The 23,168-nt window shown below is 42.6% G+C and overlaps 2 protein-coding genes across 2 annotated transcripts in view; both read left to right on the top strand.

The window, feature by feature from the left end:
• Positions 1–12,265, top strand: part of peak1 (pseudopodium enriched atypical kinase 1) — a 69,558-nt gene extending 57,293 nt beyond the window's left edge. The window contains exons 6-7 of the mRNA XM_022756054.1: positions 3,731–3,796; positions 7,796–12,265. Of these exons, the coding sequence (XP_022611775.1) occupies positions 3,731–3,796; positions 7,796–9,178 (1,449 nt within the window). The 3' untranslated portion in view covers positions 9,179–12,265. The remainder of the gene's footprint in view (positions 1–3,730; positions 3,797–7,795) is intronic.
• Positions 12,266–15,798: 3,533 nt separating this feature from the next.
• Positions 15,799–23,168, top strand: part of syt12 (synaptotagmin 12) — a 50,326-nt gene continuing 42,956 nt past the window's right edge. Inside the window, exon 1 of the mRNA XM_022756064.1 lies at positions 15,799–16,281. The gene's annotated coding sequence lies outside the window, so the exon portion shown is untranslated. The remainder of the gene's footprint in view (positions 16,282–23,168) is intronic.

The raw sequence follows: 23,168 nt of genomic DNA, 5'->3' as shown, positions 1-23,168 counted from the left end.
TTTTTTTTTTCAGAGCATCAGAAGCTATTTTCCCAAAAACAACCTTTTAAGTGCTGAATCACTTGCCTTTTTGATTGTCTGCCCTCAGGGAAATTAATGAAAGCATCAAAACTTGAAAGTAAAATCTAAAAAACTTAAATAAACGGCAACAAGTGGCTAACTCACCTAGTTTAGATATTTAGCTTCTTTTATTTCTTTGGTATAATTGAACACATCCTGCCAGTGGTGGAAGACGTATTAATAAACTCTGCTTAAGTAAAAGCAGCTATTTACATTACATTCATATTATATTTAGTTACATTATGACTTGTAAGCTTACTTGTATATCAGTGCTTTCTTTTATTTATAAGATGTTTTTCTTTTGTTTGTAAAATCTCAGTCTGCAGTGAGATAACTAGTAACTGTAGCTGTCGAATGAATGTAGTGGAGTAAAAAGTAGGCAACAATATTTCCCTATGAAATGTAGTAGAGTAAAACTATATAGTACCAGAAAATGGAAGTACTCAAATTGTACTTATGTACAGCACTGAGGTGCAGATAAAAGTCCCATATTTTACACTTTTCCAATGATTTATTTGACGTTTTGATCCATAAGCAGATATATTTGTGGTTTTAAGAACCAAAAACCATCTCGGTGTAGTTTTACATCTCCTCTCTCAGGCCTCTCTCTGGAACTCTAGCAACAACAGGTTGGTGAGCCAATCAGAGGAGAGGATCTGAGCCTCTTTTCAGATTTTTCTGACTGTTTTCTGGGTGATCGAATAAAAATATAGCAGATTTCAGGTAAACGCTCACAAATCCTGCAAAGTTGCATGGTGAGTCCAGGTGCGCAGGGCTTGGGGCATGGCTGAGAGCAGTGACTGTTGTGACATCACAAGTTCCAGAAGTCCTGACGGCTGGTTTTAAGGCTCAGTTTCTGAATACAGGCTGTGTGTATTTAACTGTGGACTGAGCGCTTTGATACTTTCACAGCATGTGAATTTATTTGAGTATTCTTCCAGACCTGCTTTGAAATAAAAAAAACACATGGAAATTTCACTTTATTCAATATGAGACCTTTAAAGCTGTTTGAAGCAACTATGTGTATCACATTATCCTGTCCACTCAGTTTTATATGGTGCAGTGGTTTTAGCACTTCATCAGTTTGAATTTCATTGATTCTTATTCACACTGAAAACATGGTGTTATCTTCCCTCTCTTCCAGGTGAGCCCTTTGTTCTTTTCATCTTATCAGACACTTTTGTCTGACCCATCTGCCTCCATGGTCCTCATCTCCAGAGAACATGGGGAGGGGAGTCCAATCAACCCCTCAACCCTCCAATTCCCTCACACCACCATCCCAGAAAAATAAGGTCACTTCAAGTCACTGATAAATGTGCCCTCCATGCTGCCTCTTTAAGCCTCACTGCAGAACAGAGCTGCAGATTGAGTCGGGCAGCTGGATGGTTGCAGGGATAACTTGTGCCCAGCTGCTCTCTGGCTTGAATTCTCCTCAGGGCCACCAGTCACCTCACGTGCCGTAGCACACAACCTTGTGTCACCCTCTCATCCTCATGAGAGGCAGCAGGCCGGTGGGAGGCTGGAAACACTGTGGGGGAGAAACAAGTAGCGGTAGACAAGCTGGTGGTGAAAGTGTTGAGTGATTTGTAATGCAGGTGTCATTTTTACTCTGGTTTGATTATTGTAAAAGTCACATTCAGTGATAACTATAAATCATATTTGATCCCTGTTTTATCTTTATCTGCAGTTTTATCTTTTAGAAATTTCTTTTTTTTTTTCAGAGCATCAGAAGCTATTTTCCCAAAAACAACCTTTTAAGTGCTGAATCACTTGCCTTTTTGATTGTCTGCCCTCAGGGAAATTAATGAAAGCATCAAAACTTGAAAGTAAAATCTAAAAAACTTAAATAAACGGCAACAAGTGGCTAACTCACCTAGTTTAGATATTTAGCTTCTTTTATTTCTTTGGTATAATTGAACACATCCTGCCAGTGGTGGAAGACGTATTAATAAACTCTGCTTAAGTAAAAGCAGCTATTTACATTACATTCATATTATATTTAGTTACATTATGACTTGTAAGCTTACTTGTATATCAGTGCTTTCTTTTATTTATAAGATGTTTTTCTTTTGTTTGTAAAATCTCAGTCTGCAGTGAGATAACTAGTAACTGTAGCTGTCGAATGAATGTAGTGGAGTAAAAAGTAGGCAACAATATTTCCCTATGAAATGTAGTAGAGTAAAACTATATAGTACCAGAAAATGGAAGTACTCAAATTGTACTTATGTACAGCACTGAGGTGCAGATAAAAGTCCCATATTTTACACTTTTCCAATGATTTATTTGACGTTTTGATCCATAAGCAGATATATTTGTGGTTTTAAGAACCAAAAACCATCTCGGTGTAGTTTTACATCTCCTCTCTCAGGCCTCTCTCTGGAACTCTAGCAACAACAGGTCGGTGAGCCAATCAGAGGAGAGGATCTGAGCCTCTTTTCAGATTTTTCTGACTGTTTTCTGAGTGATCGAATAAAAATATAGCAGATTTCAGGTAAACGCTCACAAATCCTGCAAAGTTGCATGGTGAGTCCAGGTGCGCAGGGCTTGGGGTGTGGCTGAGAGCAGTGACTGTTGTGACATCACAAGTTCCAGAAGTCCTGACGGCTGGTTTTAAGGCTCAGTTTCTGAATACAGGCTGTGTGTATTTAACTGTGGACTGAGCGCTTTGATACTTTCACAGCATGTGAATTTATTTGAGTATTCTTCCAGACCTGCTTTGAAATAAAAAAAACACATGGAAATTTCACTTTATTCAATATGAGACCTTTAAAGCTGTTTGAAGCAACTATGTGTATCACATTATCCTGTCCACTCAGTTTTATATGGTGCAGTGGTTTTAGCACTTCATCAGTTTGAATTTCATTGATTCTTATTCACACTGAAAACATGGTGTTATCTTCCCTCTCTTCCAGGTCAATCCAGAGCCAACATGATACCACTGAAACAACCACGCAACACCAAGGCATCCAACGACACCTTGGCCTCCATCGACCTGGACGGCCTCGCTGACCAGCCAGCCCCCAAGGCCACACCACCACCACTACCTAAGAAGGCTGTACCTCGATCCAGTACTGAACCCAGCCTGGGAGGCAAAGAGCCAATGCAGGGAGCCCTGAGACCTCGGGCTGAGGCTAAACCTGGGGGCACCAATCTCAGTGTGGCCAACCCTCTGTACGACTTGGACTCCACCTGGGAGACAGCTAGTCAGAGCTCCTCTCTCAGCTCCGAGCCTCATCGGCCCCACAACCATGAAAGCGGTGACTCCCTAGAGAGGCCATCGGTTGCCGCGGCCACCAACAAGGGCCGCCCGACTAACAGCCCGTCCTCCCTGGTTCCTCAGCCTGCATCTGCTGCACCCAGTGGCACCACTGGCAGAGAGAGGAGGGCCTACCCAAGTACAGAGTCTCTGGCTGGAAGGGGTCGGACGACAGGCAGAGGTGGTGTTGCTGGAGGAGGAGGAGGTTCCAAACCCCAGAGACCTGCTCTTTACAGGGGTTTGGACAGCTGGGATGAGGTGGTGGGCAGGATTCGGGGTCTCCACACAGACACGCTGCGGAAGCTGGCAGCAAAGTGTGAGGACCGTTTCATGGCTGGCCAGAAGGATCACTTGAGATTTGGCACTGACAGCTGGTCCCACTTCAGGCTGACTACTGGGAAACCCTGCTGCGAGGCGGGGGATGCTGTTTACTACACTGCTTCCTACGCCAAGGACCCACTGGTCAACTATGCCATCAAGGTGAGATGTCCAGTTCTGTTTATAGATCAGTTTCTCCTGCCAAGTTACCACTTCTGCTTTGATGCACAGTATAATACTGTTTGACTTTTGCCAGGCGGAGGATACCAAAGATAAAATGTTTTCCTCGTATTTGGACGCTGGGGAGATGTAATTAAACCTCTTTTAAGCTTACTGAAATTTACCACACGATGCCCCTTTTGATTTTTTTTTTTTTTTTTTTGCTTGTGTCTACATTAATTAATTCCGGTGAAATAATTTAGTGGTGTGCTGTATAACTGCAGTGATTAGTTGATTAAACGAGTGAATTGGCAGAAAATGTATTATTAATTTGTAGATGAAATAATCATTTTGATAATCAGTTACAACTTTTCTTGTTTCAGCTTCTCCACTGTGAGAAATGTAATATCTGCTGAACCGGATAGATGTGACTATAAGAGTCACAGACTGTCTGTTTTGATAGCATTGATATAATAATGACTTCATTTAGAGCGGTTTATGCAAAGTCATACTAAATGCCATACATTGCATGTAAAATTTAAAATTTTTAATCAAGGTATGACCATGTAACACTGACTGACTGCACAAACTGAGCTAGTTTGTCTCACATCTCTGTCAAATTATATACAGCTCCTCCCTATGGGCCTACACCTCAGGAAAGCTGTAGTCTATAATATATACCTTTACAAGAATCTTACAACAAATATTTCATTTTCACCATTTGAATATATTTTTTTGTGTGTCTGTGTATGTTTTGGCGTCCTTGCTTTGCAGTCTCCCAGCGTCGAGAAGACTTTTAGATGAATTTGGAGACTGGTGATCGCTGTCCTTTCGGCAGATTTATTAAATCCTTGTATTTTCTCCTCCCACTCGCTTAGCTGAGGTGGAGGATTGTGTTTGTGCTGAAATATTAGCACTTAAACTTTGAGCCTTTAGGGCACAACCTTGTGCAATAAGACGTGTGTGAATGTGTTTTTTTTTTTTTTATATATACACAATTGTGTGGGGGTAGCAGTTTTGTCTGCATGCATTAGTGTGTGTGTGTGTGTGCCTGTGTGTGTGTGTGTGAGAGAGAGAGAGAAAGAGACAGAGTAGAGGGGGGTGTGGGGGTTGGGGGCAGAGCTTGCTGGAAGAGTTCTGAAGCTAAATACAAAGCAGATATGGATGAAGGTTGCATTATTCACAGGATATGAAACTCTCTATGCTCCACAGCACTTCAAAGCTTCGCCTTCATATTAGCAGCAAGCTCAAGAGAAAGTCCTGTTTTTTTATGATGCTCATCCATAAATAAGGGAATCAGGAGCAGCAGAAGCAGCAGAACACAAACACTTCCCAATTAAACTTTCCCCAACTCTCCATTTTAATGTGGCCCAGTTGCACTCCTGCCTCCCTTAACTCCCGTACATGGAGCTGATCCTCCTGCAAATGAGATTTTGCACGCTGTGATATTTTTAATGCGGCGCTAATTATTCATAATCCACCTTTAGCATGTCTGTGTGAAGTCCTAACTCTCCGATGAATTCGGCAAGTGACTCGGTGTGCTTTAAAGCTTCACGGTGTCCCTGAAATGTCGACCTGGAGCTCTGTGTCACAACCGGCAATACTTCTGCAGAATGTGGTTTCTTAACCATGAAAAGCCTATAGATGTTTTCAAAGAATGATCAGTAGGCAGCTGTAGTCTCAGCCAACATGTCTAAACAAACATCCTGTGAACATTGTACATTCCTACAGAGCTGCACACTGTCTTCACTGGTGCAGCGTTTTCATTCCACATGACAATCTAATATACTGTGCATAAATTATGCCAAAGTGCACCAAGTTTAAAGTCGGTCTTGGAAGTAATAAAATGAAATGATTGAGGTAGTAGCAGTCATAAAAAGCCACACACACACACACACACACACACAAGGTTTTATTGCAGCCTTGTTCAGAGCCATTTTCTCATATGAACTCTGGACAGTATCTGGAGAATGAGGTCCAGACATTGTTTGGAGTTGGCCTGTCACACCTGTAGCACACAGCAGGAGATTGTCCGTGTCTGACGGGGTCTCACCTACTGGAAATACTGTTTGGTTTAGGCGAGCGATGGCGCCTGGGCAGAGCGTGCAGGAGGCAGGCAGGACAGAAACGTCACCAACATGCCCACTCGCTTACAATGACCTGCTCAGTTCACACATCGGCTTGATTGGACATTACATGGACTTTGTATTAGGGCTGGCAGGGTAAAGTCCGTTAAATGTCCGGTCCAACTGATTCAGACATTTGCATAGACTAGATAAGTTCAGGGTTGCACTACATGTTACTCAAAGACAAACACCTTTAGCAGGGCTGTGATTCAATATTATTATGTATGAACTTTTAATCGTGATGATAATATGATTTTGCTTTACAGAAATATGTTGTCCAAATTAACAGTTCCAAGGGAAATATAATTTAAAACTAACAAAATTACTTTTTTATGACCCGTGTGACTTGTTTAGTCTAAAAGCAGAATGTAGCTCGCTACATTAATAATTTGGTCTCAGTTAAGTGTAATTTTTCGTACATACGCCATGTCGTGATTCATATCAACAGTGACTGTAGCTTAGAGTGGGTCAATCATAGGGTAAGTGGATATTGGTTTGATTCCTGGCAAGTGTCCTTTAGCAAGACACTAAACCCCATAATGCTCCCAATGTGGCGTATGTAAACGTACTGTAAGTCAGTTGCACAAAAGATTGTAAGATAGTTTTGACAAAATGTATGTAATATTGCTATATATAATACTGATGGTTGTTTGATTTTATGTTCTGCATCATTTTTTCAAATCAAGATTTTCAAGAAAATTGACATGCAGCACTGCAGAGGTGTTTCACTGTCCGTCTACACGTTGAAGTCCTTTTTCTTATGAGAGAAATAAGCTAAACACACAAAACCGATGAACACAATTCTGAACCAAATTCAACCTCAAGGTCCCGGATGAAGGTCATTTACTTCCTTAATATTATATCTGTTGGGTCAGTAAATGAATTCTGAATCTACACATTACTTTCTAACGTTATTTTGACAGTGATATGTTTGCTCATGTTGATCATGTCAAAAAAGTGAACCGGAAAGATCGCTATTAATTCTTAATTTGAAAAAAAGTTGTTCATTGTTCGACTTTAAAAGCCTTAGTAATGTATCATGACTTCTTTCCCTTCGTTGGTATTTTAGTGCCTGTTGTTGCGTCTGCAGAGACTGATCCTATCCTTGACTTGGCTTCTCCTCTGTGCTGTGATCAAAGTGTGGAGAGACAGCGAGCTGCAGAGGGTGTCACTGTGGTTTAGGAGACAGTGACACTCTCTCCCTGCTGTCTATGACAGCCTGGAGTCTGCTATCTGCTTCTCTCGGCTCTATACAGTGCATCATTAACGGCATGAGCTGAAATGTTCTGGAGAGAGTGAGCGGGACAGAGAGTTTTGAAAGAAACAGAAAACATCTTTGATCTTCGAGTCCTCCAGTGCATTCTTTGCTAAATGGGTGTATTTTGTTCCTGATGATGCAGAAGGTTACAGTTTGTTTAAAAGTCTCCCAGGGCAGTCGAGGGGCAATTTCTGTTGTTGGTAGAGTTTATTTTATTTTATTTTAATTAATAAAGATAAAGATAAGATAAAGAAAGATACTAACATCACCTTTTATAATTAAAAAGTTATTGGCAACCATATTAACAGTGATGTGTTAGTCTGTCCTTGAGTACTCTCTGACTTCCCTCCCCTGTCTGCCACAGCCCCAAACCCATTTATCCCAACTGAAGATGTAAAACTTTAAATTTAGAATAAAAACCATATAGAATATCACATAAGAATAACATATCAAGGTTCACAAACCTTGTCATGTTTTTTGTTGACAAAAACAAATTTATTGAATATCTCCAGTCTTTATTTGTATTTTCGCAGATTGTTAATTCTGCAGTAGTTTCTCAGCTCAAACACAAAACTTGCATCAATATTCACGTTCTTTTCTCTTTCTTTGTTTATCTAGATCTGTCGGAGCAAAGTGAAGGAGACCCAGCAGCAGTTTTTCCACAGCCTTGCAGTGAGACAGAGCCTGGCTGTGCATTTCAACATCCAGCAGGACTGCGGACACTTCCTGGCTGACGTCCCCGCCCGCCTGCTGCCCTGGGAAGAGGAAGAAGATGAGGAGGAGGAAGAGGAAGAGGAGGAAGACGTAAACGGGCTGAAGGAGAAAGAGAAAGAAGCTAAGACGGAATCCAAGACGACGGACACCAAAGCTCCAAATAGTAAATTAGATGAAACCCCAGCAGCAGGTCACATGAACACTGCCGGTCGCTTGCGGAGCCGAGTGGTGGTCATCACACGTGAGGTGCCCTTCCAGACGGTAGCGGACTTTGTCCGAGAAGGCGTGGCCCGACACACTCATAACCCGGAGCTGTACGAGCGTCAGGTCTGTCTCCTCCTGCTCCAGCTGTGCTCCGGCCTGGAGCACATGAAACCTTATCACGTGACCCACTGTGACCTGCGACTGGAGAACCTGCTGCTGGTCAACTGCCAGCCCGGCAGCCCCTGGAATCTGGACTTACTCGAGCCCAACAACAACAGCAACAGCAGCAGCTCTGGTGCCACCTCTGCCGGTGCTGCTGCTGCCGCTGCCAACGCCACATGCCCCGCCCGCCTCATCATCAGTAACTTCTCCCAAGCAAAGCAGAAGAGCGCTCTCATGACAGCTGACCCTGGTACACTGCGTGACCAGTCCCGCCTGGCACCTGAAATCGTCACAGCTACTCAGTACCGCAAATGTGACGAGTTTCAGACTGGGATTCTCATCTATGAGATGCTGCACCGGCCCAACCCCTTTGAGGAGACACCGGAGCTGAAGGAGTTCGAGTACACCTGGGCGGACCTGCCGCCGCTGCCGGTCAGATCGCTCTACTCACAGGGCCTGCAGCAGCTGGCCAGGTTACTGCTCACCGTCAACCCCTCTGAAAGGATCCGGATGTCCGAGGCCCGCGCTTGCCTGCAGTGCCTCCTCTGGGGCCCTCGGGAGGACTTGTTCCAGGCTCTGGGCTGCAGCAGCACAGGCCCCATGTCAGGGGCCACTTCCAGCCAGCGTGAGGCCACCCTCCAGAACTGGCTGGACCTGAAGCGGACACTGATGATGATCAAGTTTGCGGAGCGCTCGCTGGACACGGCTTGCGGTGTAAGCCTGGAGGACTGGCTGTGCTGCCAGTATCTGGCGTTCGCCACCACAGACACCCTGAGCCGGGTGGTGCACATCCTGCAGCAGCCGCAGCCGCATCCTCAGTCCCAGAACCAGAACCAGCCGGCGCACCCAGCACAGAACCAAACTCAGACCCAAACACATCTAGCACACACCTTCCACCTGACTCAGTCACAGCCACTCTGAGTTCCTCTTCCCAACTGTTACTATGGCAACAGATCCAACTTCCCCCGTGTGGTCCCTCTGCTGACGTTAAAGTGTGATGTAAGCTAATAGTCAGCTTTGTTGTTGCAGCAGCCACAGGGCTCACCTAAAACTAATCAGCTGGTTGTGCAATGTCTGTGTTTTCTTCATGGACAAATCAATCCACAGAGCGAGAGGCCGTGTTCCCATCAAACAGCTTCATGACCAGGGTTATTCATAGCAACAAGATTAGCAACCGCACGATGCTCAGGAGTCCGGCAAATTAAGTGGCTGTCTGACTTCGTCCTCAAATCCAGCCCAAGACAAACTGAAACATTATAGCAAGTTGATTTCATTTTGGCTCGTGGGAGTGAAGCGGTAGACGTTCAGTCAATCTGTGTCTGTAGCTTTTCACTTCTCACATATGTTAGAAAAGTAAACCAGAGCTGGACTGGAGAGATGTGTGAGGGAGTTCTAGATTTTTCAGTTTTTTTCAGCCACGTTCTTAAAGACCACAGACTTATCAGCTCTGTATATTAGATACAGTTTGCAAGGCAGCTGCCTCTGTGCTTAATTGAAGAGTGTGTCAAATGGAATAAATTCAAGGTTTTATATCATTACATATGAATATTTCACACAAGCTTCACCAGACATCTAAAGATACGCCGCGGTTAGATTTTTGGAGGAAAGTTGAGATGGCATCAGAAGTTTTTTATCCCAATTATTTAGGCCCTTATCACATAGAGTTGTTTTTGTTTTTTTAAGCAACAATTCACTCTTGAAAAGATGCAGATTTGAAATCTTTAAGTGAAATGAAGGGAGATCATTTGAAATGAAGGCAGTGGGGAATAAAGGAAAACAAACTTCCCGATGATGGATTTGTCTCCAAAATCAAATCTAAACAGGGTGATATATCATTTTTTTTATCTTGACTGATGAAATGTGTTTTTCCACTGAAGCCAAAGATCTGCCACAGACGGTCCATTTGGAGGCTTTAAAGATACTTCTGCACATTTAAACCAGAGATGTTTATTTCAGTTTATTACAAAACACAGTAAGACATGATTTAACAGTAACTAGATTTTTGATTGGTTAGTCCCAGTGTTTGCACAGACTCCCTTCAGATCAGTTAAATGTCACACTTTATGGTTTAAAAATTCAAAAGCCAACCAGGAGTTGAGTTTAACAAACATTACAAACAATGCTGTTGCATCACACCATAATTCACACTTCTTAACTGGGCTTCGGACGAGGGAGGTGATGAACACTGAGCTTGAGCTAATTTTGGCTTAGCAGTTTTCAGAGCACAGTTAACAAGTTTGAGACGCTTTGAAGCTAAAATGGGACACAACTGCCCCGGCTGTGGGTTTGGTTTCTCGTCGGAGTATGTGCAATTATTATCTTTTAGTTATGTCCTCTTGGAGGTAACGGTGGATGAACGTTGTTATGACATTATGCAGTCTTTTACTAATCCTCTCTTCCATTAGTTTTGTGGCACATAAACTGATTCGTTTCAGTTAAATCCTGCAACTTTAGAAACAAAGTGAATCTCGGTGTGAAGAACTTCTCACGGTGGAGAGGAGACGGAGATGTTTCAGGGACTGCAAAAAGTTCTTCTTTTGTCTATTGTGTTGTTTTTGTCAAGTAGTTTTTGAACGGTTCTGCGTTACAGATGACTTTTGCACATTCAGTCTGAACGTTGGTGCTCCTCGATGGAGACTGAAGACATGATGATGATGATGATGATGATGATGATTGATGATGGTGATGATGATGATGATGATGATGACGATGCAGGAGAGACTCAGAAAAGTTCCCGTGAATTTGAGGAACTGGATTTGATTTGTTTTGCAGCGTGTGGAATGTAAACGTTTTGCCTGGACTGAAACAGACATTTGGACTCTGGTCTCGTCGGCTCCCGAACACACTCATCTTCCAACTGAACCACTTTGTTTCACATTTAAACTCTTTGTGTAATAATCAACCTCGCAGAGAAACTACTCAACCACTGGGACTTCCATTCCTCCGGCCTAGTTTCCCGTCCTCCTGTAGTTCTCTGGCAGCACATCCTGTCTTGATGCTCCCTGCTTGTCACTCAAACGATCTGTTCTGCTTTAATTAAATGAGCTGTGTGTTATTGATCAGCACCTTCCCGCCTGGGGTCAGTGGAAGCAACACAAGCCTCAGCTTCCCCATAAAAGAAACATTTCGAGTTACATGCACATGGGTTAATTTGTGGTTATGATGAGCAATCACCTTCAAACTGACACTGCAGAAAGGCTTCGCATCTACACGTTCACTTCATTTTGCTCTGATTAAGTTTTTCTTTTCATATCCAGCAGTTCAGCTAGTCACGGGGGGGGGTGGGGGCGTCAGGATCCTGTGTTTGTTTTACTGCAGATGTACAGAACAAGACTTAATGGTCCACGGAGTGAAAATGAGACAAAGCAGGTGTGAGTTTGTTGGTTTGTGTACTGAGGAATGTGTGTGGACGGCACTGGTGGCTGTCCTTGTATTTAGAGATTTAAGCCTTTATATATTATATATAGTATAAATATATATAACCTTTATCTATTTTAATCCACACACTATTTTGTCGAGTACGGAGCACCTGTATTTCTGTCTTTAGAGTCTAATTATCATTTATTCATTTTTAAAGCTTTACTTGACTTTCTTCAACCTCGCTCGTTCTGGGGGAAGAAAAAGGTGAGTAGTTATCACTGTCCTGAACAAAGGATAAATGAAAAAGATCTTATTCTTCAATTGCATTATTATACAGAACAATGTACAGTATTTTTACCCCCCCTTGTAAAGAAAAAAGAAAAAATTACCTGCTTAGGAGATGAACCACTTTGAGAAGAGGCTGAAGGACGACGCACCGTTAAAACCCAGCATCCGTCAGCTGTACGACTTGCAGCACATGTTGCTTCTTTCGCCCTCTCTTTCTCTCTTTGCTCTGGTTTTTCTCTCTGCATTGTTAATTGCCACTGAACAGAAAAACAGAAGCTCTCCGTGGCTTTCTATTGATATGTGTACAGTATGTCTCCTGGCCTGCCGCCATTTATTGTTGATCAAGTTAACCAACAGTAACAGAACAATAAATATATGTTTTTATAGATAAACTTTGTGCCATTGTCTTCTTGGTGCTGTGGTTTTTTGCTTGATTTGACCCTGAAGTGGAAAAATCAATAGAAACTGTTGGAACTGGACGGATTGTAAAAGGGAGGTCAGTCATTACTTTAGTAGATTTTTTTATGCATTTTTAGTCATTTTTAAAGTCTATTTCACTGTCACTCAATTCTTTATTACATAATGTAAGTTATGATTTTAGGATGAAGAATAGCTTGTGCAGTGAAAGCCTTTGTTTCCACTCATTTTGGACCTGAACTGATTCGAGTGTGTCACAGATTTCAGCAAAAAAAAAAAAAAAAAAAAAAAAGAACCATCCTCAAGCCTTGGGCTGACAATGAGCCTTTAAATTATTTACAGTGACCATACTAAAACTGGAAACATATTAATCATTTCAGTGGTTTGGAACATCGACCAGATCTCTGTGATTTTTTTTTTTTTTTTTTTTTTTTCTCTTTTAAACTCCAGAGAAACCTGAAATCTCAAGTGTTTCAATTTGACTTTTCTTTCACGGTAAATTTTAAGAACTTGCTCATCCCTTTTCTTGGCAGACGTCCATCTCTGTATCTTAAAGATGAGGAAGTTCCCGCACGTCAAGAGAGTTATTTATTTATTTATTTATTAAATCTTCAGTTTGAAGCTGCATCAATGGATGTTTCCAGAATGTTAGATTTCAGATTGAAAGGTTTTCTCTCTGACGTAGTTATAATGCCAAACAGCAACACCAAAGCCCCGCTCACCGTTGATCTGCTATAAATTTTTTTGGGAGGGGGGGGGCCTTAACAAAATATAATGTGTGTACCTTTACTAAATTATTTTGATGGTAAGTACGATTTATAAACCTCTAACCTAAGTTCCTGCAACATTTCATCATGTTCGTCTTTTTTCGAACACAAAGTCGAGAGAATAAAAATGATTGTTCAGGCCAAATGAAATAGTTTTTCTGCAACACATGCACGAGTCGTACACCGGCTCTGGGAGGTCTGTGTCCTTTCATCTGGGCCTGACCATGGGAGTATTTCTGTCACTACAATATCTCCACCACCAGATGGAGACATTAAAAAGGCAATGGAAAAACCATGATGCAGTGCCCTCCTGCTGTTCAGCCTCATATCTGACTGCTACAGCGTTCACTTTGGCTTTCATGTGTGGCCACATTCACTTCAGTGTGTAGTAAAGGCTGTGTAAACATGCTGTATGAATTGTACTGTACAAATATGAAAGCAAAGATGTTTATTTACAGCGCCTCGTGTGAATCTGCTATTGATGAAAGTCATTCAGCGTGAAGCAAAAAGATGAGATTATCCTGTCTAGACTGAGATTATACTCTTATCTAACATAATATGTTTTAGCTGCTGCTTCTTGAATTGAAAATGAGAAAAGGACCCAAGATAAAACATTTCCCGTCCACAGCACCTGCCTCTGTATCTTACAGTAACAGCTTCAGGATGCAGGTGAGTTTCATGTTATCTGAGGTTGCATGTCGACAGAGAGAGAGACAGATTTGTTTGATCAGCCTGCACCTCTGCTGACAAAGTCGTATTTTAATCTCAGTTCCTGTTCCCAATGTCTGTTTGCTTTTCTGTGGCAGCTCTGCAAGCTGAGGGCAAACCTTGATGTGGTCACTGTGGACTCCTGTCAGTGCAACGCAGACCACATGATTCAAGCTGAAAACCGCATCTGCATCCAGACAAATCACTGTTCACGTCACTTACCTGACGGGCGACAAAAGTCAAGATTTACTGCTGCGAAATTTCCCAACTGGGGGAATTAAACTCAAAGTAAGATTGTTCACTGGGAAGTGTTTCGCATCTCCTCCTTCATAAACTGTCCTAATCCACTGCAAGAGGCTGTGGTGAGTGTTTCCTGTGGCAGGGATCATGACATTCATCAGGCTGGAGCCAGAGTGATGCTCCAGAAGGTTTATTACCTGGATCAATAATCGAGTTGAATGAGGTCAAAGCAGGCCAAACTGAGGGTCAGAGGACCTGCAGAGGTGCCTGCAGGGGTGCTGCAGGGCGTCCTCAGCAGGCAGCAACGGAAGAAGTACACATATCTGTTTTATACTGTAGATAAAAATAAAAGTACCTCAGTGATGATTTCCCTGGAAAGTGCGGTTACGGTTTTTCAATTTTCATTTAACTTCCTGTCCTGACGTGTCCTCCAGGTAATCAGTAAATGACTGTGGAGGTGTGTTTAAGATGCAGACTGGCAGAGATGCAGTTAATGTTTGTCATAAAGGACAGATGGAACAGTAAGAGCAGGGTGAGGATGAGATGAGAGGAAAGAGTGGTGGAGTAACTCATGGACATGTGGTGGAAAGTAGAATAGTACAGACATATTGTACTTTTTAATCCACTACATATATGTGACAGCTGTAGTTAGTTACTTTGCATATTCACATTATTAAAACTAAATATAATCAGCAAATAAATCATAAGTTTACTCAAGTAAAACTTTTTAATGCATGACATAACAGAGTATTTCTACCCTGTGGGCTTGCTACCATTATTTATATAAAAGATGAGTAGTTCTTCCACCACTGCTGCAGGCTGGAGGTTGCATTTATGCAACTTGCACAGTAGTTTCACCTCTCAACTGGAGAACATGAACTTTGATTGTGCATCACACTTTAGCCTCTTATCCAAATAGTTCTCCTATTTTTTTTTAAAACGCAAAACTGTTCAGCAGCTTATTAACATGTCTGAGAAATCTCATAATTTACTCATGGAAGATAAAGTGGCTTTCAAATTCTCTAAGGGGCATTGTAAGGAGTAAGTGATGCCTTTATTAATGGCTAATAAATCATTTATTAGAGGTTTTAAAGGTCCCTGTGGCTGGTGTTGTTCCTGGAACATAACACAGTCTGACTGTTCTGATCTTTGCAGAAGAAATAAAGAATTTATTAACAATTAATTAGGCTATCTGTTACAATGTATACAGGCTGGACAGCCTTATTAGAAAGTGGCACTTGAAAATTTGACTCACCAACTAAGTGTAATGTGTTGTGCTGTGGTTTGCACTGCATGGCAGCAGGGTGAGGAGCACTTCCATTTCCCTTTAATTTTTTACCTCTGGGGAATGCCTGGATGAGAGGGTGAATAAAGATGAGTGTGTTGCTATCAGAGGTGTCATCACAGCACCCTGCCCACCTCCAGTACAGACAGTTATGTAATTTCACACTGAATCATCCCTGACAGATAAACATCTCAGAGGAAGGAGGGAGGAGGGAGGAGGAAGGGGGGGGGGGGTTGTTCTTGGGACAGGGTTTGATCACCTTTGGGGTCAGGGGGTTCTGTGGGCGACACTTGAAAAAAGTTTGGGTGTCCCTGAACACACCTCCAACCCAGGTCTCCCCCCGCCGTGCACACCCGTTGCGTAATATCAGGCTGTGTTGTGTGTTTGTGCGTGTGTGCGTGCGTGCGTGCAGCAGGCAGGTCTCCTCCAGTGCTGCTGTTGCTGCTGTGGAGCCGCGGAGGAGGAGGCGGTGGTCGTGTTATTGAGCGGCCCGACGGTGGAAGTTGCGCTGCAGGGGTGGGACTCTGTTTCTGCAGTCGGTCGGTCGGGGGTGAGCTTCGAATCGCACAGAAATGCCTCTGGCAGCAGCTTCCCAGACTCCGGCGAGCAGCAGCAGAGTCAGACGGACACCTCGGAGCTCAAGATAAACACTCCTCCTCCTCCTCCTCCTCCTCCTCCTTCTCCTCCTCCTCCTTCTCCTCTTCCTCTCCTTCATCTCTCTCGCTCCTCTTCCTCCGCCAGCTGGCCACGTCTGAAAGCTCCTGGATGCGCTGAAACGGAAGGAGTGCTAACGCCGTTTCCCTCCCCTCCTGCACCCCTTGTATACATAGACCGGACCGGCACCGGTGTCATTGGATGGAGAGAGGCGCCTGAAGAAGGGAGAGCGGTGGAGTTGGTCAACCCCCCTCCTCCTCCTCCTCCTCCTCCTTCCTCCCTACTGCACCAAAAGAAAACTCCGGGTAAGAAATGCGTGCTCGCTCAGGCCATTTGGCTCCATCGTGCACCTGCCATGAGCCGCTGCGCTCCCGCACTTCTCCGTGCGTTAACATGCAACATGCATCATGGCGAGACTTGGGACTTGCATGCGTCTTTTGTTCTCCTCTGGTTCTGGTTCTTAGTGGTCAGTGAAGGGATTCATTTAAAGCGTGTGAGCCATTAGCTGCGCTTGTGAATGCATCTCAGCAGACGGGATGGCAGGCGGGTTTTTTTTTTTTTTGGTTTTTTTTTCTGGCACAGCATTTCCGCGACACTTCTCCCTCTGTCGACCCAAATATTGATTCGCATTGCAAGTGGACCTGAACCAGGAGCAGGTTATAGACTGTTGGATGCTCAGGGCAGCCTTCAGCGGGCTACAGGGGTTAAAGGAGGGATGACAAATGGCACCCCGAGCAGCGGGAGCTGTCCATCCAGCACCACTCTGCTCAACTCCAGCTGAAAACCGTGGCCTGGTAAAAACTTAGTGCGGCTTTGATGAGCAGCTTCCGGGCTGTAGTGTCAATTTAAACCAGCTGAAAGTCTTTATTTAAAGAACAAAGTTTAGTCAGATTTTTAGTGCTGATCATCTTAATGCACTGAATAAACCACTGTTAGACTGGGTTTTCATCCAGAGTCTGAGGGTAGAGAGTGTGGTGTAAAGAGTGTAAAAGCCCTTTGAGGAAAAAAATTGCTTTTTAGCTGTTTAAATACATTTACACATTCTGCTAAGAAAAAAAAAACCCTCAGTGTTTAATTTGATCCAAAAACAAGCCTCAGAGAATAATGAAGATTGAGAATCTATAAACATTTAGTCTGGTCAGTAATCAGAAGAAAATGAGTCCTGAAGAAGTGTCAGATCAGACAGTGTGTTTTCTTACCCACCCAGGGATCACAAGATGAATAACAAATTAGAAAAACCAACATGGGGTATTTGTATTCTATTCTGTTCTACTCTGTTCTGTTTTTAAGGGGGTAAACCATGGGGGTCATTGCATTTAAACCCTCTAATGTCTACACCACCAGGGCGTCCCTAATTTTTGCTGTCTTATCATGAAGTATTGGAGAAACACTAATTGGAGAGCCGTTTAAAACTTTTCTTCAATAATGAACAGTCAGAAAAGATAAAACCAGTCTTGAGCAAAACAGCAGCAGACATTATGCAGCCGGTGATAAGGGTTTGTGAGTAAGTGTTGGTTCACTTAAAAGCACCAAAAGTAAAAAAAAAAAAAAGTTAGCAGCCAGTGTTCTGAAGTATCTCAGTGTGAGGAGAAAGATGCTGCTCAGGCTTTTTTTTTTGCTTTTTACCCACGATACAGATAATGAACCCTTAAAGTGATGTGTGGCAGGTTGGCCTGCACTGAAGCTTTAGTGATGTCCCTCACTTATAAGTTGCTTTGGATTAAAGCGTCTGCCACATAAGTAAATGCGTATGTAAATGCTCCTTCCCATTCTGTCTTTGAGATTTTCAGTGTTTTTGCAGACATTGTATGGATGCTAGCTTCTGGTGGAGAAAGCTGTGGTCCTGTTTACTGTTGCTCAGGTCGTCTGGTTATCCCTTTAATACCCCTTTGACTTTAGAGGTCGTCTGTTTCCCCCTGAAGCCACCCATGCTGATTCCTCACCTTGCTGTGACCCTGCTCACAAAGTCAAACTAACCTGAAAGCTTCTTGCATCAAGTAACAGTTAAACAAAGCTGAAATTGTGAAGACGCGAAGCACGTTCAGAATCTAAAGGAGAAACGTTCACTTGACTTTTCCTCAGATATTTCAAACAGTTCAATCTTGTTAACATGATATCACACCCTGAGTCCTGTCCCGCTTCTCGAGTGTCTTCTCCACAGCTTTCTAATGATGCTGGAGGCCTGGGTGAAGTGGCTCGGCAGTAGAGGTGAAATAGCATAGTGTGTGTGTGTGTGTGTGTGTGTGTGTGTGTGTGCGTGTGTGCGTGTGTTGCCTCTTCGCTGAGCTGAAATACGGCCTGCTCACAATTCAATTCCTCCACCAGCACTTGCAATCATCTCAGCCATTCATTTAACACCTACCCTCTTTCTCACTCTCTGTCATGGACTTCCCCTGCCTCACACACACACACACACACACACACTTACACTCAGAGCCATAACACACCACATTTCCCTTCCTGTGTCCCCCGCTGAACCCCTTTGGAAGAAAAGTGTTATTACATTAAGAAAACTGAGAGCACTTATATGAACAGTGAAGAAGACATGTGGCTCTGTGAGTCTACTGTAACACCTAAACGCCCACTGCCATTATCAAAATGGTCTTCCCTAACATCGAGCAGTGGCTTACACCTTAATGTATCACTGCTAATATTTCCAGAACAGCTCATAATGGATTTCCTCCTTTATTTTAGTTTTTCTTTCTTCTTTTTTTTTTTTGCTGAACTCCTGTGGTCAGAGCAGTTTGTCGTCAAATGTAGCTACAGTTAATGTCTCTCAGCTGGAGAGAGAATCGTAAAACAAAGCATCATAAGATGAATCAAATTTATGGGATTGAGACTCAAAGAAGTAATCAAGCAGTAAACTGTGGTGACAGCATATCAAACTGGCTGCTTTACTGAGTGTTCTTTTCCACATTTTGGGAAATACTTAAAAACCAAAGTGTAAAAGTGACAGTTAGGCACTAACCAGCTCCTGACTCCAGCTGCTTATTTTCAATATGAGCGTGGAATCAATCTTCTACGTCTCTGCATGAAAGCAAATAAGCATTGTTCCTAAAATGTCAACTTATTATCTCTTTAACCTAATTTTCCTAAACACATTGCAGGTTTTTAGCTGCTCATCTCATATGGATGAAAATACACTAAAATGAAAGCTGAGCTCAAATTTCAATTCACTTCTGTTAACAAATCTGTGTTCAGTATAAATTTGTGCTGTTTGTTTTGACTTTAATTATAACCAAAAAAGAAGAAATGTACATATTATTCATTTTTTTGCAGCGACAGCACACCTGCAGTACTTTATTGTTCTCGAGGAGGGTGTGTGGACTTTTGTTGCCAACTGACAATTTCATCAAAAACAGTTTTGTAATATCACTTGTACAGTTTGCCAGCTGGAGGGCCGGAGTTGTTAGCTGATTAAATCCCATCTGTCCCATCTGAGATGTGAGCACTTCCTGTGTTACTGCATGACTCTGTACGTGTCTCTGTGTCGTGGTTGAAATCACACATTTACTGCCGGGAAGGATCGCTGAGGTTACAGGTTTACAGGCTGGACATTTTCCCAACAGCAACTGGACCCATGAAAGACGAGTTAGTCCCCCTCCTCTGTATAATGCAGGACAAAGACAGCACTGAGCAAACGCTGTCTACACTTTCACATTCTATGTTATGGATGAGAAATATGGATGGAAGAGATCTTCATATTTACGACTAACAAGCATTCATGTCAAATTCAGTTTTATGGTCACAGAGTTCATGTTGTGAGGGTTAAAATACTGTGTATTAACAATATAACACCATGTGTTATATTTATATATATGTAATTTTATATTATAATATATTTTATAATGGTCTTAATGGCTGATGTGAGACGTCCATATTGGTTTTGTTCTCAGGCTTTTCCATGTTAGGAAGTACCAAGTTTCAACTTTAAAAACAAAACAAAAAAAACACGAGTTTCCCCAGTGAACATGAAAGTGACGATGATTTAAGTCGCAAACTCGTAATTACGATAACTCTGCTATGATGTGAACGTGGCATTATGCCAACATGAATCTACAAATAAACACAATAGGCTACCAGCTGTAACAGATGTGTTGTGAACAACACAGACTATTAAACACATTTCACACAGCTGCAGTTGAATCCAAATGGAAAATGGTGTTTTGCTGCCACTGCTAGCAAAGCTGTGGAAAGATTAAAGTTAAAGTAGCATCTCCACAACCTGCTGCTGTCTGTTAATCAGCTGGTAGAGGTTGCTGCCTACACTCTCTTTAAACCCATTTTTTGTCTTCGGTACTTATAGGCACAGGTCAGCAAGGTTAGAGGCTGAGCTAACTACCTTCCACTTTCTGAGGACAATACAAACAGCACAATGGGGCCTTCCAGATGTTAAATGTTGTAAAGACACAAACTATCAGTTGTTAACTAACACTATGAAGGCTTGTTGAAAAAGAGGAATGACATGTAATGACATGCTGCTGTCAGTAGCACACAGGGAGCTGAACTCTCAGTCAGTCGCTGGAAAATGATTGACATTAGCTGTGTGTGTGAGGGGAATTCAAATCTTAGTTCGACTTAAAGCTGAAAATCTGCAGGTTAACTATTAAGAACTGGTGAGATTTAACCTACAGAGAAACAAGGATGCAGAGTGAAAGCATAAAAACTGCGTACTGTCCAAATACCTTTGCATCTGAGTGCAGTTACTCAATAGTTAATCAATAAAGCTGTGGCTTGGCTTCAAATCACTGCTCTTCCCCACTTTGGACAATTTAGGCATCCACCCACTTTCACATTACCGAAAGTGAATGAACCCCTTTCCAAAACATTAAGTCAGGTCTCACTGACGTTTTTGCAGCACTAAGTGCTTTCCCAGTCCTGTATTAGCCTAATTGTGAGGTTGTTAATCTAATAGGTAGTAGGAAAAATGAGTCAGTGGGGTGGTAGGGCAAAGAACACACATGATTTAGCTCTTTAGGCCGAACATCAGAGCTCCAGACTGAGGCTTCAAGATTACAGGAGTAATGAAACATCAGTGGCATTGAAAAAGTCCGTCCAGGTGTGGAACAGTCAGCAGCTTCTTTAATTATCCTGTGACTGTAGTTGTATCGTGGTGCATCCGCAAGTGTGAAACTGTGATCAAGCAGATTCTGGAAAACATGTGTTGTGTCATCATTTATCAGAAGAAAAGGCAAAAACATTATTTTATGAAATGAGTCTGTAGTTAATTCAACCAAACAAGCATTCTGTCTCCATTTGTCTGGACTGATTGTGTTTGTACAGTGTTATCCACTATGTATATTAGCCTTCTGGACAGTCTGCTGTTTAATGGGGTTTAGAGTGAAGTCTGCAGGCTTTTTCTCATAAGCTCAGCACAAACTGTACAGTGAGCTTTTCCCAGAAAAAATATTTAGCCACTAGATTTTTAGAGACAGATCAAATAACAGTTGTTTTAAGTAGCTCTAGACTGAATAATCAAACTAAAGAAGTTTCTTTACACTCAAAGATGCTGTTTCCTTTTATTCCATTTTGTGTTGAACAATTTGCGAACTTGACCTTATACAAACTGAAGAGAAGTCTTTATCTCTTTTAGTTTCATAGCCATTGCTACATAGAGATTATGAAATAAAATCAAAGACATTTCGGTGGCCATCCATAATCACCATCAAAATGTTTTTTTTTGTTAGTCTAAGGCCAATCCCTCCACTACATTTAATGGAAAATGAATCATAAATGCACTTATATAGCACTTTTTTCTCACTTTTCTCACCCAAAGTGCTTTACAGTAGCCTACTTGCCACATTCACCCATTCACTCACACATTCATACATCACACCCACACACACACACTCATACACTGATGGCACAGCGACCAGGGGCAATTTGGGGTTCAGTATTTTGCCCAAGGCCACCTCAACATGCGGACTGGAGGAGCCGGGGATCAAACCTGGTAAATGGATGACCTGCTTTACCCCCTGAGCCACAGCTGCTCCCACTGACAGGCAGATCCACTAAGGGTGAAAACACAGCTCAAGTAAACATTTTGTTTTTAGCCACATTAGTGAGGGGGCTACAGGGATTACAACGCCGGTCGGACACCTAGTTATCCACTTTGGTCCAGACCAGAATATCACAACAACTGTTGGATAAATTGCAATGAATTTTGATGTCAGTCAGTGCGATGAATCTTACTGACTTTGGTGAACCCCTGACTTTTGATCCAACGCCACCATCTGATCAACATTTTGATTTGTCTGATACTTAAGCAATATCACGCTCGAGGTTGTGATGTTATAGGTACGAGGGCTGAAGGATATTGCTTTTATATAACAGTTCTACATGCGCCATATTAGTTAAATAAGCAACAACAGATTATGATTTGTTTGTTTATTTTATCATTTATTCGGCCAGGCCAACACAAATAGTTCCACAACTGGACTGGTACTGGACTGTTGCTAAGCAACACATAAACATTTTCCCTGACCTGCACAGTGCACACTAGCTTGCTACTTAGTCTACACATTACCTCAGGTGTGCACTCAAGTATCCAGGCTTCTTCCCTTCATCCTCTTCTGACGACCAGACATCATTTAATTCAAATATTTTTTCTGGAAATATATTCACCATTGAAAGGTTTGTTACAATCTAAGATGGATAATGACCGTTGATATAATGCTGATTAACAGTTAATAGAACACCTGTGAAGTGAGTGATACATGTAGTTAAAAGTCCCAGTGCTGTTATTCTCTATGTGGCACCTCAGCATATGAGAGATGACCCATGGCGGCCCTTCGGAAGGGAGCGACTCAGAAGGCTGGGGCTGACATATGTTACTCAGCGTGACGAGCCGAGTCCGTAGACACCAAATTTGTGGACTTTCGAGAAAATTTTTTGGAAATTATTAAAACACAGAATTTAACCGTTTCCCCCGGCAGCATATGAGAGACCGCCCATGGCGGCCCTTCGGAAGGGAGCGACTTAGAAGGCTGGGGCTGACATATGTTACTCAGCGTGACGAGCCGAGACCGTAGACACCAAATTTGTGGACTTTGGACAAACTTTTCCGTTGTGACATTCACACTAGTCTTAATGGTGTGGCACCTCAGCATATGAGAGATGACCCATGGCGACCCTTCGGAAGGAAGCGACTCAGAAGGCTGGGGCTGACATATGTTACTCAGCGTGACGAGCC

This window comes from Seriola dumerili, unplaced genomic scaffold (assembly GCF_002260705.1).
Source record: "Seriola dumerili isolate Sdu_G_001 unplaced genomic scaffold, Sdu_1.0 BDQW01000242.1, whole genome shotgun sequence".
In the NCBI taxonomy this organism is placed as follows: Eukaryota; Metazoa; Chordata; class Actinopteri; order Carangiformes; family Carangidae; genus Seriola; species Seriola dumerili.
The sequence above is the reverse complement of the archived record's forward strand: the minus strand, read 5'-3'. Positions and strand labels throughout refer to the sequence as shown.